This window comes from Chaetodon auriga, chromosome 5 (genome assembly GCF_051107435.1).
Source record: "Chaetodon auriga isolate fChaAug3 chromosome 5, fChaAug3.hap1, whole genome shotgun sequence".
In the NCBI taxonomy this organism is placed as follows: domain Eukaryota; kingdom Metazoa; phylum Chordata; class Actinopteri; order Chaetodontiformes; family Chaetodontidae; genus Chaetodon; species Chaetodon auriga.
In genome coordinates, this window is record NC_135078.1 from 8,460,813 (window position 1) to 8,478,324 (window position 17,512).

The 17,512-nt window shown below is 44.0% G+C and overlaps 1 protein-coding gene across 1 annotated transcript; it reads right to left on the bottom strand.

Annotated features, from left to right (window-relative positions):
• Nucleotides 1-2,079: 2,079 nt before the first annotated feature.
• On the bottom strand, nt 2,080-16,720 carry hira (histone cell cycle regulator a). Its single transcript, XM_076731494.1, has 25 exons — nt 16,477-16,720; nt 14,577-14,639; nt 14,265-14,375; nt 12,788-12,878; nt 12,502-12,596; nt 12,116-12,211; nt 11,010-11,170; nt 10,702-10,869; nt 10,496-10,609; nt 10,202-10,272; nt 9,646-9,751; nt 9,178-9,399; nt 8,891-8,976; nt 8,059-8,259; nt 7,787-7,930; nt 7,486-7,702; nt 7,064-7,171; nt 6,716-6,864; nt 6,401-6,562; nt 6,090-6,148; nt 5,650-5,755; nt 5,313-5,435; nt 5,055-5,218; nt 4,862-4,950; nt 2,080-4,620 (listed from the first exon to the last, which is right to left on the bottom strand). Exons 1-25 carry the CDS (start codon nt 16,511-16,513, stop codon nt 4,504-4,506), a joined length of 3,060 nt encoding a protein of 1,019 aa, XP_076587609.1. The 5' UTR covers nt 16,514-16,720; the 3' UTR covers nt 2,080-4,503.
• Between the last annotated feature and the right edge of the window lie 792 nt (nt 16,721-17,512).

Below are 17,512 nucleotides of genomic sequence, written 5' to 3' on the forward strand. Positions count from 1 at the left end.
ATGCCTGTAAGCGACACCCATCAACACATCAATGCGTGTTAGAATTTTAGTTTCCTCGGAGATGACCGCTGTTTGTCTGTCGCCTCCCATGAAAATGAACCTGCACTGCAGTGAAATGACCAGTTAATTAAAACAGTTAAAGGTGTAACACGAAGAATGAAGAATGAAGAATTTCACCCTCTTCTCTATCGTCAGCCACACAGCAGCATGGCTCTGGGATTTCACCGTCTCAGTCTGGGATTTTCTGCATTTGTGTTTGAAAGAAGCTACATGAATGCAATTTCTTCTTCTTCTTCTTCTTATCATCATCAGTGCTCTCTCTTGTGGACCAACGACATCATGAAGACCTTGCTTCTAAATGAAATCAACACTGACATATTGCCTGTACGAACATTCACTGTCCTGACAGGATAAATCTCACTGGTTGAGATTCTCATGCTCAATCAGTGATCTCCTGTTAGCAGCATGGTCTTTGACCTCAAGCCACTCGTGTCATATTTAAGTTATTTTCTGGACTATTTAAATATGTTTTGAAATCATATGAACAGCTTTTCCCTAAATATCTAAATACTATATGGTGATGAGTTCCAAATGTGTGGATGGGCAACGCACGAAGAGATTTTTGATGGATTACCAGCCCGGGCCCACCGGAATCACCTTCATCCTACCTGCTCTCATTGACTATCTCCTCAGAGTAAGCTCCTCATTTATAATTCATGTCATCAAAATGTCTAGAAGAAGAGCCTGTCACTCAGTCTGTGGTTCATGAGCTGCTGGAGCAGCAGAAGTCTTTTTACAAAGAATTGCTTGAGCAACAGGAGAAGAAATTGAGAGAGCACATGGCATACGAAATTATGGCTACACTGAACCCCCAAGACCAACTATCCTGAAAGTCCTCCTGTTTAAAGATAAGGAAGAAATCCTGAAATGTTTAGTTGATGTAGCACTGGTTGTTTTATTATTTTCGTTTCTCTTCAACGACTTTGGGATGAAGGTGAGGCTTCATTCCTCTCCTGACCAGTTTTTAACTTCTTTGTGTGTAATATCTATGTGTCAACGCACAATCCTCGAGATGGATGCTGACATGCATTCCACACATGGCACACATTCTCATGGTGAGTCTGTGAAGATTCTCTTTCATCCAGGTCATGGTACGTCTAAGTGCTTCCAAAGGCAAATGGACTTGTTTGTGGTTCTAGAAGACGTTTCGCCTCTCGTCCAAAAGGCTTCTTCAGTTCTAACTGGCTGGTGGGGAGTCTCAGGCATTCGTCCTCTCACAGGATCGTAGCTCTGCCCAGCATCATGCAAGTCGTCAGAGTTACATGAGTCAAGGTGTTGATGGCTCCACAGGTGTTGACCCGCCCACCCATCATGTGACTCAATGGGGTCACATGCCTCCTGGTGTGAATGGCTGTTAAGGTGCCACCTTAGACCACCTCCTCTGTTCAGTGCTGGTCTGTCCAGTTTGACATGGATGGCTTCTTTCACTCCTCTTTCAAACCATTGGTCTTCAATGCCCAAAATATGTACATCATTGTCCTCAAAGGAATGTCCCATGTCCTTGAGATGTAGCTGGACTGCTGAGTCTTGACCTGTTATAGATAAGTGGATGTTTTAGTGTTACAGACTGTGTGACTGGTGTCACTGTTCATCAGTGAGTAATGGGCTGAGAAGACGCTGTTCTTGTGTCTGATTTTGGTGTGCAGTGCTCTGTAGCGACTAACAGAGGGGGGAAGTTGGAACAGGTTGTGTCCAGAGTGTGATGGACCTACAGTGACTTCTTACATGCTAAATGCAGGCATCAGGTAAGACTCGTGCAGAGCCTCACAGGGTCACTGTGAGGGTTACTGAGCTGATTTCATGTTCTACATCTTCTGTTTTTCTTCCCTTTTATTCAGTGTGATTTGTGTCACACAAAGATCGTTTTTGTGTTGCACAAACAACATGACATCTGTTTATTAGGTAATAGGTTCTTCTTCGAAATGCAATATTCTCTTGAATAAGGCATTCAACCTGCAACTGCTGTCTCTCTCTCTCACACACACACACAAACACACAGAGTGAAGAAATGCCAAACAGTTAATTACCAAAACTCAACTGTTCCTCATTTATTTTTCACTTTCTTTTCTTCGAAGGCAAATTTTCAGCTCCTCTCTGCTCATTTTTTTCTTTTTCTTATAGAAAATGGAAACAAAAATTGCCTTGTATAAACATTTAAAAATGACAAACAGCAAAATAAACAAAGAAAAAAAGAAACAAACAAACAAAAGAAAGAAAGAGGATTAATCCTTCCTATGGACTTGTCTGTTGTCTGCCTCAGTGTTGGTCTGCACACTGTGCAGTGAATTACAGCAGTGAACAAGCTTTCTAAGCTCACACTCTCCATTTATATACACACAACGAACTGGAGTGCATTACTGCTGCTGGAGACAAAAAGTCTAAACACAAGTAGTCCTTGAAGTTCACTGAGGTGTTGTTGGGTTTCATGACCTTGGGGCATTTGAAACCTGTTAAAACATCAAGTTAATGCATGTCAGACAAACGTTTCCCCTCTCAGTCCTGAAAAACAGATGTCTTTGCAGTGGTTTTTCCAGGCAACAGAGATAAAAAATAAAGATGGGTACAGCAAAGAGAATCTGGTTATTTACAAAAGAGACAAGAAGTGAATCAGACCAAAATAATATGTGCTGAGTAACATTTCCCCACTGAACGAGAAGACAATCCTACGATCACACGTTCAACTGACAAACCATTTCTGTTGGATTTGAGTACAAAAGCTGCGCCACATGTTGTGAGCAGAGTTGATGATGTTTGTGAAACTACACGTAGGAGAGAATTTTGTCTTGGATTACCTCGATGGCCCGCATACAGATTTGCAAAGACAAGTGTGAGACACTGGCGCTCAGGAAGACTGACGTCAGCACGATTTTCTTGAGCAGCTACTGATATTTACAATCGATCTGTTTGGAGGTGACTGTGGCACAAATTTACAGTAAAAGAGGTTCAGGAAGTTCCAGAGAAACATGCAGACCAGAGGATTCACTGTTCAGGTTTTGTGTTTTCTTACTAAATACCCGCAGACGGGCAGGAGGAGGTGATACAGTAAATATGATAGAATCTGAGATGTTAAGTTAAAGGTGAAGATCTGTCTGAAAACTGGGTTTGGTACTAAATTCATTCATCCTACACATTACAAACTTCTTAAGCACACTCATACATCGTTGACAAAACGGCTTCAAAAGATTTGATTATCTTGATTTTAGAGGCGCCGATGAGGTTCAGGTAACAAAATGAACACATTGTGAAGAAGACATGACTCCAGCTGTTTAAAAATGGCGTCTAGTATGGACAGCTTGTACTGACGTCTAAAATAGTTGAAGACCAAGATATGACGAATCCGTGTTCGTGCACACCTACAAGGGATTCCTGCAGCGCCACAAGCTGATAATCAGCCTTCTGATTTTTATCGTGTTATTCACTCTGACATTATGGTCAAGTGTTGGCTGCTGTGCTTCCTCCTATTTTAACATCTGAGCTGCTAAATGTGTTCTCTGACTTAGGTGTGGATTTTTTGTGGCATACAATCAGCTGCAAAGGGACATAAAGGCGAGCTTTTCTTCATTACTTTAATACCTCAGATCCCTTCTGACTCCATTTCCCAGTGGCCCAGCCTGTATTTTCAGCTTATAAATTAAATCTCCAGAGCTGATCTTTGATTTTTTGTTATCTTTTTCGCCGTGGCTTCGCATTTTGGTCTTAGCATGGTCACTTTTAAAGACAGCCAGTACACTCATCACTTCACTTGTTGGCAGTTTCAGTTAAGAAAAATCATCATGAACCTTTAAAAAGCGGGTTGAACCTCTGTCTGGATGTTCTTTCACTGTGCACATACAGGTGTGTGGTTATTTCTACACACAAAGGCATCACTTTGGTACAAGCATATTGCTCCTTTACATCCATTCTGATTTCTATTTGTGTGTCTCACCTCTGCTTTCTCTCTGAAGAGGGAAATGGACTCGAGAGCGATGCAACAGGACACACACAGCTGCTGATCCTGCACGTGGCAGGACTCAAACCTGTGACCCTTCCATCACCGTCTCTCTTAAGTTAATCTTTTTAAGTTCATGATTAGGAGTGCAGGAGAGAGGTGCATAGGCCAGAAAAAAACACATTTAGCAGGAAAAAAAGACAACATGACAGTTCAAACTGAAGCTGTGGTAAAAAAAACGAAAAAAACTAAGCACCCACATTTCCCCAGTGAGCGACAGCACGGAGAAGCTCCAGCGCTCGAAAAGGACTGGCTGTTATCAAAGTTCTCCAAAACACCCTGGATGTGTCCTTCAGCCAGTGCAGTGTTTCAAGCTCCCTAAGTGGAGGAAAGCAGTCAGAGTTTACCCGAACTGAGCGGAGCCGGGACGAACCAGACTGGTTTCATGATGAGTCCAAGTGTGTGTTTGTGTCAGTATGTGCATCTCTGTGTGTGTCTGTGTATAGCAGTGTGTGTTATTTGTTGCGCAGCAGCTCCAGCTGGTCCTGGTATTCAGTGAACAGTCTCTGGAATCGCAGGTTTTCACCGATGACGGGTAAAACCTCCCGCAGCAACTCCCGCTTACGCAGACCCTGAACACACAGAAAACAAGGACGGCAAACAGTGAGCAGCACGTACGCACTCGGTGGAGGGGCGGCAGAGCGAGCTGTGGCTAACATATTAGCACTGAGAGCTCTGTTTGTACAGGCCAAAACAGGAACAAATAAATCAACCACACTTCTGATAATCAATCACATGTGGAAGGCAAACTTTTTGAAAACAATCAGAAAAGTTTCAAGTGAAGACAAAACAGCAGACGGTGGAGAGTCGTACCAGAGTGGTGGGCTCCCAGGCTGAAGCCGCTGATTTGTGGACGGGGCCCAGCAGCTCCTTACAGAGTTCTCTGAGACGATACTCGGAGCCTGTAGGGGGAACACACACGCGCACACACCGTTGGTGTTTTTTTTTTTACTCTTGTTGGTCAGTAGAAAGTGTGTTAAATCATTAGACAGTGATAGTTTGTTACCTTCGTTGACGAGGAAACGGGCGTAGATGAGCAGCCAGTAGCGATACTCCTGCGCTGACTGGAGAGTCAGAGCAGACGCCAGCTGATTCTCCAGGAAGGCCAGCGTCATGCTCTGCTGCAGGTGGTGAGGGGTGGAGGAGAGGCGGGACGCCAGACGACCAGCACTGCAGGGACCACAGAGATTCATTTACTGCTTTATCACTTCACCTGGAGTATGAACCGGTGGTAAGATGAAGAAATTACATGTCATTGTCATACTTGAGGTTGCGTCCCTGCATGACAGTCAGTGGCCCTGAGGACACAGGTGCATCGTGGGTAGGTAGGCAGCTCCTGAAGTCAGCACACTGGACCAGAGAGTCTCCTTTATCTGCTATCAGAGTCCTGAGAGAGACAGAGTGTCATTCTTGAAGGTTATATTGGAAATCATTCCGTTAGTGTCCTCAATGGATGCCTTGCAGTTTAATCACAGCGTAGAATCGCACACCATAGAGTCAATCAATACAATACTTCATAACACAGCCAAACTCCTCATCAGTATTATTTGTAGCAGCTGTGTCAGTGTGTCAGACTGCGTCTCCACTCTTTAGCTTCTCACCATGTCTCCAGTGACAAGCTGAAGCAGTACGACTTTCCGTTGGACAGTCCAATGATTGGAACTCCCTGCTGAGTCAGCAGAGACTGAGACACTGTGATGTCAGCACCTACAGGCACAAACAACATGTTTTTAGGAAGAACAGCATGACTGCATTCTCCAGACTCAAGAATATTCATTGCTACCTTAGTCAATACAACGTGGTTTGAAACCATCTTCATGCAACATCTCAGTCTTCAACTAAACTCTTTTTATAAATGATCATGTGTTAAATGTACATATAGACTAGAAGCAGGTAGCGTGGTCCTGTCCACAGCTCAAAAACACACCTGCTTACAGCTTTAATTTAAACTCTGAGTATCATTTATTTAACACATATTAAAAACTTGACAATTCAGAATTGTAGGGGGAGGCGTGCTCTGGAACATGCTGCAGTGTCTCACCAGATAAAATGGTCAGCAGAGACTCGTTCTTCACCAGAGCCTTCTGTTTCTGAACGTCCCTGCACACAGACAGATAACAGTCAGATAAGGCTACATGAAAACCTTCAACTGACGCTGCCTTTCCATCAGCCGGTGCAGAGGAAAACAGCTCTGCAACAGGCTGAAAATGACATCGACTTAAATCCATGTTTCTCTCAACATGTAAATATCTCTGGAATTTAAGTTATGCACCATCATTTTCACCTCGATTCAGGATCAAGTGTGGAAAACTCAACCACATGACATTTCTAAAAGAACATGTGAGCACTGACCAGACGGACAGCGTCGCTCCAGCCGTCAGAACCATGACGAAGTGGGCGGAGCAGTGCAGAGCTGACACGTGTGTGGCCAGCTGGATGGCCGGAAGGAGCCGCCGCCCACAGGAAGAGAACACAGACAACATCCTGTCCTGACAGGCGACAGCGAGGATGTCACTGAGGGGGAGGAAGAGCAGAAAGAACTGATATAGTATAATTCAGACGGTTATCTATTATATGACAGTGTTTTTCCACAGAAGTGCAAGTGAAACAATTCAAGCAGAAAGACAAAGTCTATCTGTTTTCATCACGACATGAGACGTGTTCTACCTGCTCCCTGCTGCAGTGACCACCGAGCTGGGCAGCAGTGTGTTCCAGTCCCGTCCATCTCTGGAGCATCGCAGCTGGCTGAGCCTCGTACCTGCGACCACCGACACCTCGTTCTCCACCTCCAGAAACACTGACGGCTCCATGCTCACCTGCACACACACACACACACACACACACAGACACGGACATATTCCATTTACAGCTCATCAGGTCTGTAAACAACAGCCTCATCCTAACTGACTGATACGTGATGTTAATATGGGAGATCTGTACAGAGTTACCTTCCTTTGATCTGACTGAGATCTCTCTCTCTCTCTCTCTCACTCACACACACACACACTGCGTTACCTGCAGACTGAAGGCCTTCTTTATGCTTGGTGTTGGTAGTTTGAGAGCAGCTGCAGCAGCTGGAGGAGCTGGCACCCTGGTGGGCTCTCTCTCTGCTGGGGGAGTTATCTGACAGGAAGAGCAGGCACAAAACACTCTTATTTCTCTCTTCCAAGGACATCTGTCCTCCAGGAGCTTAGACAAACCCTTTGTAATCCTACTTGCCATTTAATTTTAAAAAGCTGTTAGATTTGAAACATTTCTAGTATAAAATATATCAAATGAAAAAGAGGATTTGACTCTAACTACAGAGATAAAAACTAAATATGTTCTTCCTTTTGTTTATCAATGTCTTTATAAATTAATAAATGGACCTCTTTCACTGATGTACCAGATCAGTGACACCTCCATCTATCCATTCATCTTTCCCTCTGTCTCTCTACCTGAGTGAAGGGTTGGGCAATGGGAGCGGCCATCTTGTCTTTCCTGGGCCGACCCTTCTTCCTCTTCTCCACCACCTCTCCTCCATCCATCAGCAGCTCGGGTTTCCTCTTGCTGAATGTCAGGTTTTTGTTGATAGCTGCCATCTTGTCTTCGCTGTCACTGCTGGTGTCTTCTTTGGATTTTATGTCTTTCAGGGTAGAGATGCCATCTTTTTGCCTGTTGGACCGACAGAAAAGTCATCATTTTCCATGTTGTCCACCCTGCACATCTTAACTACTTCACTTGTACTGAGTCAGGCACCTGTCCAGAGGCGTGAGTCCCGCGGTAGAGGAGATGGCGGCTGTGACCCCCGGCGTGGCCTTTGACCTTTCTGTGAACCTGGAGTCCAAAGCTTTCATTGGTTCAATCTTGGAGGCTGAAGTGAGCAGCAGGCACGGCTTCACGCTGGAATATCAGAAAAGAAAAAGAAGACAAGGAGGGAATGAGGAGAAGGAGAAGTCAACAGACTCAGAAATAATATGGCAGAAACAGGAAATAGAACAGAAAAGCAACAGCTTGCTGTCAGCTTGTACCCATCCTTGTTGTCCTCTAGGCCCTTGGCGGCGCTGCTGGGTGGAGGTGAGGTGAGCATGGGGTCGTGGCTGGGCCTAAGCCCCAGAGAAGAGGCCTGTCCTGGGCTGGAGTCAGAGCTGAGCTGGGAGGTGAGCTGGTTGGACATGGAGGAGCCAGAGGGCAAGATGGGAGCGCTGTTGAACAGAGCCGGCGAGAAGTCCCTGCAGACAAAGAGGGACAGTGATCCACTGCCGTTCTTATGTTTTCTATACTACAGCTACTACTGCTAGAATATGAGCTGGGGGTCACTCTGACTCAAGTAGAGGTCTTCACGAGTCCTCTCAGTTCCTGGTAACTAGAAGAGACCCGTTATGCAACCACAGTCTAAATCATATTCAGTCTAATCAGATCTGACAGAATCCAGTCCTGCCTCTGTGTGTGAGTATGTCTGACACCCCACTAATATCCAACCTCTATCATGTCTAATCAGATGGTGTGATCATCATCATCATCATCATCAGGAGAAAAGAATGTTTTTGGAGGCACAGACTGAAATGTGTAATTCAGCAAAAACGACACACTGCTGCTGTTATCCGCCTCTGCTGCTCATTAACTGGCTGGTCTTCTCTCTCTGTTAGGTTCTGTCACAGTCCACCATATTTTGAATCTGGTCTAATTATCCTTGAGTCAATATATCAGACCCGTTGTGCTGTTACAATGTTGTGGTGGAGAGTTTTCACTTTTTTTCTGTTTCTAGGGGTACAGGCAGGTCTCTCTGTTTCTGTTTCTGTGCGATCAGTCATCTTGTAAATGAAAGCTCTGTCCACCAGTGGAAATCAGGTGTTTTCTTACCCTGTGTCCAGCTGAGCGATGCAGAGCGGCGTGATGCGTCTTCTGCCGTCTGCGGTTCTGGTTTCCACCTGCTTCTTCAGAAGGTTCTGCCAGACAACAAAAGAAAACATCTTAGAAATAAATTTAAGCTTCAAAACTATCACTGTTTTGACGGCTTTCGAAAATGGAGCCCTGGAAAAAGAATAAATATGTATCTAAAGAATAACAAAATGCAAGCTGAGCCTTGGAATACTGCAGATTTCTCCATTAATCCATGCAGAGTCAAAAACTCTGCTTCAGTTTCCCACCTTCCTGATGTCCTCCAGAGACTCTCCGTTCATCATGCTGTTCAGTTTGGGGGCTGAGGATTCGGGCCCAGCGCTGCCCGGTCCTGAGTTGGCCTGGGCTGAGTTTTGTCGCTCCTGCTGGTATTTGAGCATCTCGGGGTTCTCTATGATGGTGGTGGAAAGCTGAGCCTCTGTGCTGGTTATAGCCAGACTCTTACCGTAGATGTTCTGGTGGATGCTGTTCTGTATGACAGACGAAGACAAGTTTGATTGATTAAACACACAGGTTGGAAACTAGTATTATGACATACAGAAGAGGACAAAGACTTGAGGTTAATGATGCTGAGACAAGAGTGCAAACATGATCTGGTTTCAGTATAGGAGTCATTTGTTTTGTTGAGGTAAATATTGTTTTTTTTGGCTGGAAAGCATACACTCTGATGATCAGAACATGATCAACCAGATGTGATTTCATGATGTGTGTCTAACCTTCTCCTCCTCACTCAGTGGGTCTCCCAGTTCATCCAATGAGAAGTCTAGATAGGCCACAGTGCCATCCATGGAACACACCAACATCCCCAGACCTGTCAGAGTCCTGACACACACACACACACACACACAAGCACACACATCAAGCTCAGAGATACAGAGGGGTGCACCAGTGATGTTTTATAGTCTTCTTCATAAGTGTAACACCATGGAGAATAATATGGAATAGAGGTGGATACACTGTGCCAGAGCCAGTCCTCACTCTGCACTGCAACCAAAAACGTCCTGAAGACAACAAGTTCTCTTCCATAGATTGTTTGTAAAAACAGACATTAGTAAGACCTTCTGACAGGACACCTGGAACCGCAATCAAGGTCAAGTATCACTCTTTCTATTCAAAATTAATTAAAACCATGAAAATGTTTTGTAAAACCTTCTCAAAGCCTGAAGGAGCAGTTGTTATGTGAGTGATGTCACCTTAACATTAAGTCTCAGCTCAGGCAGGGAGACACTGATGTGTGTGTGGTTGATCACATAATGCCTGAATAACACTCACCAGGAAATGTCCATGATCGATTTATCAAACAGATCATGGATGACCACCAGGGGGCGCTTCAGAGAGGTCAGCTGAGGATGAGAAGCAGACAGCCAGCATTAGTGAGACACCCTTCATATGTTTATCCTCATTTAACAGTTAAGAAAACAAGGTCTAATCACTCAGTTAGGCTCAGTGAGGTAAAGACACATGAGAGTTACTTCCGGACTTTACAGACTGAGGAACCTGCATCTCTGGAAAAGACTTCTATGGTTGACCATTTTTTATGCACTGCAAAAGAAAGTGTGAACTGACCCAGACGGAGAGCGATCGGTCTTTGCTGCCGACAGCGCAGCAGCAGTACGGACAGCTGGGTTTGGGAGAGCTGCCGTTCTTCTGCTTCTTCTTAAAGATCTTTGGGTTGAATTTCTACAGGAAAGAGAGAGACCAGATCAGTACACAGACAGATTTTGGGTGAAGTATGCCTTTAAAGGCTGAACAGGTGACTAAAACGTCCTTACCACCACAGTGACAGCTTTACGGTGGCCCACAAAGTCCATATTAGTCTTCCAGCCGTCTCTCTCCACGATCTGAGCGGTGGGACCAGAGTTGTTCATGGCGTGTGCTGACACCAAGTACTGACCGTCTGGGGACCAGGACAGACGCAGGACGTGAGTCGTCCCACCACACTGAGATACGGAGAGAGAAAACGGACGTGTGACGAATCAAAAGAAAACCTGAATAAATGAGTGAAAATGCATAAGAGTCCAGATAACGCCAACCACCTGCTCCCACAGAGCAACACACACATCTGACAGCCCGTTTGTACCTCGCTGAAGGGTTTGGTGATGTTGGCATCCATCTGCCAGTCCACTGTCCTCCACACTTTGAGACTGTGGTCGTCGGCCTGGGAGGCGATGTACTTTCCCACTGGATCCCACGTCAGACCTTTAACCAATCCAGTGTGTCCCCGCAGACACGTCACCATCTCTGGAGAGACAAAGAGGACAGAGACATGAAGGTTATACTGGATAGTGGCTCACTTCTAAGAAACAAAAAATCACGGAGTCAAAGGTCACTTTCACACCAGAGCTGTTTGGTCCCCTTTAAACGGACCAGAGTTCGTTTCCTCGGATAGTCCGCTTTGTTTGGGCAGGTGTGAGAGCTCATCTGAACTCTGGTGTGGACCAAACAAGCGAACTCTGGTCCGCCTGAGAACGTGGGTCTCGGTTCGCTTGCAAGTGAACCCTGGTTCGGTTTGTATGCAGTGTGAAAGCTCACCAGACCAAACACAGGACCAAATGTACATAGTGACGCTATATGCAGTGCATCCAGGGTAGAGGAAGTACAGCGCGCACTCCAAACCAAAACAAACATGGCGAGAGGACAGACGTGGACAGATGAAGAGCTCAAAGCTCTCCTTGAAATATGGTCAGATGACCACATAAACCCACATCTGACATCCACTCACAAAAACAATGACATTTTTAAACAGTTTAGTGAGAAAATGGGGGAATGGGTTTTAAACGAACGAACTTCACATGATGCTCCATGTTTACTGTTGTTTTTCCGGGCCGGGAGGGAGGGATTTCCCCTCGTACTTTGTCCAATCGACGAGCGCCCCTTTCAACCACGTGATGCTGCTCAGAAAGCTTGGTGCACTTTAGAAATCACAGTGTGAAAGCAGAACTGAAACAAGTGATAAATGCAACAATGCTGCAACTTTCAGCTCCCCAATCGAACCGAGTCTGCTTGGTCAGGTGTGAAAACGACCAAAGTCAAGTGGGGCTGTGCAAAACGTTTAAGATGTCATTATTATTAGAAATGTTACATTTTAAAATGTAGGTTCTTTTCACTCCAGACAAACGTGTTTGGACTGATTCACACAGCTGCGATGCTGTGGACAGGGTGAGCTCTGCTTTCAGTGTCTCCTACCTGGAAACTTGCGAGCATTCCAGATAACGATGGTGTTGTCCACGCTGCAGGAGGCCAGCCACACGTCATGAGGAGACCACGCCACGTCCATCACATCTGAAACACACACAATGAGTGTATTACTGGTTTCACTGTGGAGTTTTTGATCTCTAGTAGTGCTATGGAGTGGTTTTTCTACGAGTGGGTCACCATTTTGCTTATCTCGTGCACACACACAAGCACAGTCCTTCCAATGGTTTCACACTGTTCCACTGATCTACAGGTGGATATGTAGCAATGCACCAACAAAGGCAGGAAAGAAGAAGAGCGCAAGCTCATAAACATGACAAGCTAGTAAACAATGCTGGATTAAAATTCTTTAAACATCTAGGATGGCTTTGTCTCACCTCCAGTGTGGTTTCTCAGGATGGTGACACACCGCCACTGCTCCACATTGGCCAGCTTACTGCTCGAGCCGAACACTGTGCTCGGGCCGATGAAGCTACCAACAAAACACACGTGCGGTCAAAATCAAACGGCTCCCATCAGCAGCATTTCATTTCATTGAAATTTACAACCCTGTCCGTGGTCGAAAACAACCAATAAATCACCTCAAAATGCAGCATTACTTTCTAAAATATATCATGAGCACTTGCACAGTATTTGCATGTGTGTGTGTGTGTATATACATACGCAGCTCTCTTCCACACCATGACCAGCTTGTCGTCTCCTCCTGATGCCAGGTACAGCCCGTTGTTGGACCAGCGCACACAGTTCACACACGCTGCAGAGACAAGCACACTGTGACTGTTCATTCCCGTCATAGACATAACTTGCATCGTGGATTTGTGCTGACAAGGCTGTCTGTCACGGTGGCCGTTAATGATACCTGCACTGCAAAACGATCTTATTTTTAGACGATCTTATTGTTAGATTGTTCTGACTGCTTGTACATTTCTCCTGTTCCTGCGCAGTGCAGCAGCTTGTGTGTTGTGCGGGACAGATGAGGCTATTTTAATCTGTTTTGGTGCCTGTTACAGAAGCAGTGTCTGCCTCTATGTTGATCACAGAGACAAAAAAAGTGCAGCAGGATTTAAACAGGAATTTGAAACTAGTGGGAAGATAACGCCATATTTGGCGCGTCAGAATCAGTCGGTACCAGAGTGACGACATCAACGCTAAAAAAGAGAAACGTGAAACAAGTAATCTTTTGATAGAAGATGACTCAATCCACAGCGGCAGTGTTCCTTTGAATGTTCTTTTATGTCTTCCTTTCTGGAGTCGTCTTTCCTCTTAACACTTAATCCATGATGATGGCCCCACCATGAGAATCTGGGTCTGTTTCTGGGCATGCAGAGCTACCGCGAGCAGCAAAAATGAAATAATACATCAGTAAAACATGGCTTTTTTTCCTTCTTGTGTGCATCTCATAGATGTTCTATTGATTTTCTGGTGCCAATCCGCCTGCAGCCAGCTTCTGTCTGTGTCTGTGACAGGACAGCTGGTTATAGAGACAATAACGGCACAGCAGAGGTCGGAGGCAGCAGGGATTGAACAGATGGACACTTGCGTAGTGCTTTCATGCTTCACCGTCACTATTACTGAAAGCAACTGCACTTTCAGTGATAGGAAGGCATATTTATGTATTTCGTCTGAGTTGTGTATCCAAAAGGCGATTCGCTTACTCAGCTTTTAGAGTCTTATCTATTGTCCTTAAAGATGCCTCAATCAACATTTGTGTGCTGTATTTTATTTGCTTGGGATATTCAGACTGTCCGTGCCATTATGTGGTCTTTGTGTGTGTGTGTGTGTGTGTGTGTGTGTGTTATAATGAAATGCCAGACCGCCCAAACACAATTTTTCCACATATTGTGCAGAATGAAGTTTGACAGTAATGAAGGGCCTTTTAGACGTGCTGTGCTGACCGTGGTGAAACGCTTCCTTCAGCTCAGAGTGACGCATAATCCAACCTGCTCTTTCTCTGCAGAAGCGGCAGCAGCAGTGTTTGGTGCACTTTGAGAGTACATACACTGCTGATAGTAAAGCTGTATAAGTTTTAGAGCTGCACACAAAGGTGTCTTCATGAACAAATATATCAAGTAACCAAACATCTACATTCAACAGGCTTATTTGAACCAACATGAAAATGAATACAGATAAGGCTGGTTACCTAGGTGATTGTCCATCTGGCAAAGCATTTTGGGAATATTCTCGTTCTTCTCGTCCTCCTCTCTCAGGACCGGTGCCATGTTCCAGATCATCACCTTGCCAGAATCCTCTCCTACATTAAAAAAAACAAAACAAAAACGTCCTATTCAGCCCTGACTTATTGTTTCATAACAGGATGATAAAGACATCTTTGTGCATTCATTTGAAAACCTCATCTGAGGAATGAAAAAAAACATGTTATGGGCTGCAAAATAAACCTGCAGTCTGCAGCTGAACATGGTTCAGAGAAGGTGAACTATGGTACTGATCTTACCTTGACCACCGGTGGCAAATTTTGTCCCATCGGGGTGGATGTCAACTGAAAATATGGGTTTGCCTGTGAAACACATAAGTCGACATCTAATGACATTTATCAAACCACAGTTTTCATGGATTCATAGACGCAAGCTAACAACCCATAATAACTGCGAACAGACAAAACAAAGCAGTTGTTCAGGGAGAAAACATTATATGGGACACGTTTGAACACAACGCAGGAGCATCACAGTGTTTCATTACGAGGCTTCGTACTGCTGGCCTGATGGAAAATTCCTAAACTCGCCTGTGATTTTCCACAGCTAAGTCAGAGCACGTCCACCATCTCAAAGTGTGCCGTCTGTCCTGGTTTTTGTCAGTGACTGGATTAGCTCAACATGCATTCTGGGATTTTTCTGTAAAATGGACCAATATGTTTAATCCTCTAAAGTTACTTAGATCATATATTTAATGTATTTTTATAGATAAGATAAATAACTAACTTAGAAGTAAGTATGTTTGCAGGTGTATTAAATAGTGTTGCCACGTCGGATGTCTGGGAGTAAAAAAGAACATCTAACAGAACAACAGTATCTTTGAGTTTAGACTGCTGGTCAGACAAAACTACACATCTGAAAATGTCACCATGTGTTCTGAGAAACTCTGACGAGCATGTCTCACTATTTCATGATTATTTTCAATTTGTGGGGGCGCAACTCAATAAATCAGTTAATGCTTAGTCTATAAAATATCAAGAGTGACAAATGTTGATCAGTGCTTCCCAAAGCCCAAGATGATGTCCTCAAATGTTTTGTTTTGTCCAAAACGCAAAGATATTCAGGTTACTGTCAGAGAGGATCAAAAAAAAAAGCAGAAAATACTCACATTTAAGAATCAGAGGATTTTGACTTAAAAAGACAAACTGATGATCAGATTAATCAATTACTCAGTGAAGCTCCAGTAACTTTATGATTGTCATAAAAAGTATTGACAAATTAATTGACATAATTGCAGCCCTATTATATTATTTGACTGCAGCTTTTGTTTCAGTTTTTACTTTTGCCTTCATCATTTCTCCATGTCTCTAAGTAAATGCCGATGTAACGCATTATAACTCGCACACACTGGAAGGAGAAGGATGCTAGTTGATTTTTTGAGTGTCCAAAGTGCGATGAGTACTGAAAGCCAGCCAAACATCTCCTGGATGCAGTTTTTAAATGAGGGATTTGCTTGCTGACAGATATGGACCGCTAGTTAAGATAGAAATGTCACTTGTCCATTTGGTTTTGTGGGATGTTTTGTTGCACAATTGCACATCTGTGGGCTGCTTCACAGCCTCAATGACTAATCTTACACACTATTTATTTTGCTCTACTCTCATGACAACAAACGCTAGCTGCAGCCTCAGTTCAGGCCATTTCCCCTATCGGTTAACTTTCCAAACTGACAGCTTGGACATTTCACCAGCAGATACTCTTTTTTTTTTTTTTAGCTCTACGTCAAGCTTGTCCGCTATCACTAAATAACACGTGTCTGCTAAAATGCCGTATGCGACATCGAAAGCATGAAATAATAAAGTCACTTTACGACAGCAACTTCGATATGGGTCATCTGGCAGGTTAAGTTAGCTAGCGTGAGAGCATCTGAGCTAGCCGGGGGGGGCTAACTAGCTAGCTAGCTAAGGTTAGCAAACACTAATACATTTGGAACAGCGAGAAGTGATACTGATAATGACAAAAACAGCAGCTGAGTGTGATCACTTGTTCAACTGAGTCTGGTATATGAGTGACTATTCAGTGACAAGCAAGTCAAACAAGTCACACAAGTGTCGACCACCACCATCATGTCTCCTTATCAATTCACCCCCCTCCCGACAACAAAAGCCCAACTTGGTCCAACAGATTCCTGCACAAGCTTACCGTTGTGGCTCACCCAGCTCGGCTTCAGCAGCTTCATTTTCAACCCGATTTTTTTGTTTCCTCCTCACTTATTTTCAACAAGCAATCCATCCAGCGATCAGTTCACTTGGAGAACTAACGCTATCCCCCCTCCCTTTGTCTCAAACTCTGACCGACACTTTGTTGTTTTTGTGATTCAACTCCATCTCTGCAGCAGCATCCCAGACTCTCAGAGCCGAGCTGCAGCAGACAGGATGCCCCGGACGACAGGCGAGGTGACACCAGGAAGTTCAGCAAGTGTTTCCGTTATTTTTGACCGCGGACCGGAAAGCGTGCGAGGCAGCTGTCATAATAATTTCGCGAGGAGGAACTTTGTCAATTTTTAAAGATAGAATTCAAGAAAACAGTCAGTGCCATGTTTTTATTGATTTAATGTCCTTGTTTACTAATAGTATTAAACCTTGAGAGCAAAGTATCTATAAAATGCGTCACATCGGTGTCAATTTTTTTTCATACGTTTTTTATTTTGAAAAGTCATATAAACTGTAGTGCGCAAACTCAGAATTTAAAAGTATGAAGAGGCAGTGGGTATTCTATTACTGTATTACCATTTCAGTCGATTCTTACAGAAAATATTTACTTTGATGAAAACACGAGATAGATATGGAAAATATGGTGTTATCTTCTTTCTGTAAAAAAGTCTCCACTTAGGTTTACTGCTTTCTGCAGGCTGAGAGTGAGCTTGGCTTTGCACCGTGGTGCTGTAAAATCTTTCTCATCAAATTTCTGTATATTTGTGGAACATTTCACATTCCAGGAAAAGAAGTCAAGAACAATTCATTCCAAGCCAAACTGTGTTTCAACTTTTTTTCAGCAGAAAAGTACATTTTAATAGTGTCTGTTTACGTGTAATTTCCTATTATCAGTTTTCTCCATTTCTTTCTTTCTTTCTTTCTTTCTTTCTTTCTTCTTTTTTTTTCCAGTATTCAATTTATTGCAATCGCTATTTTTGTTTTAGGAGGTAGAAAACCGTGTAATATGTTCTTAACTGCTGGGT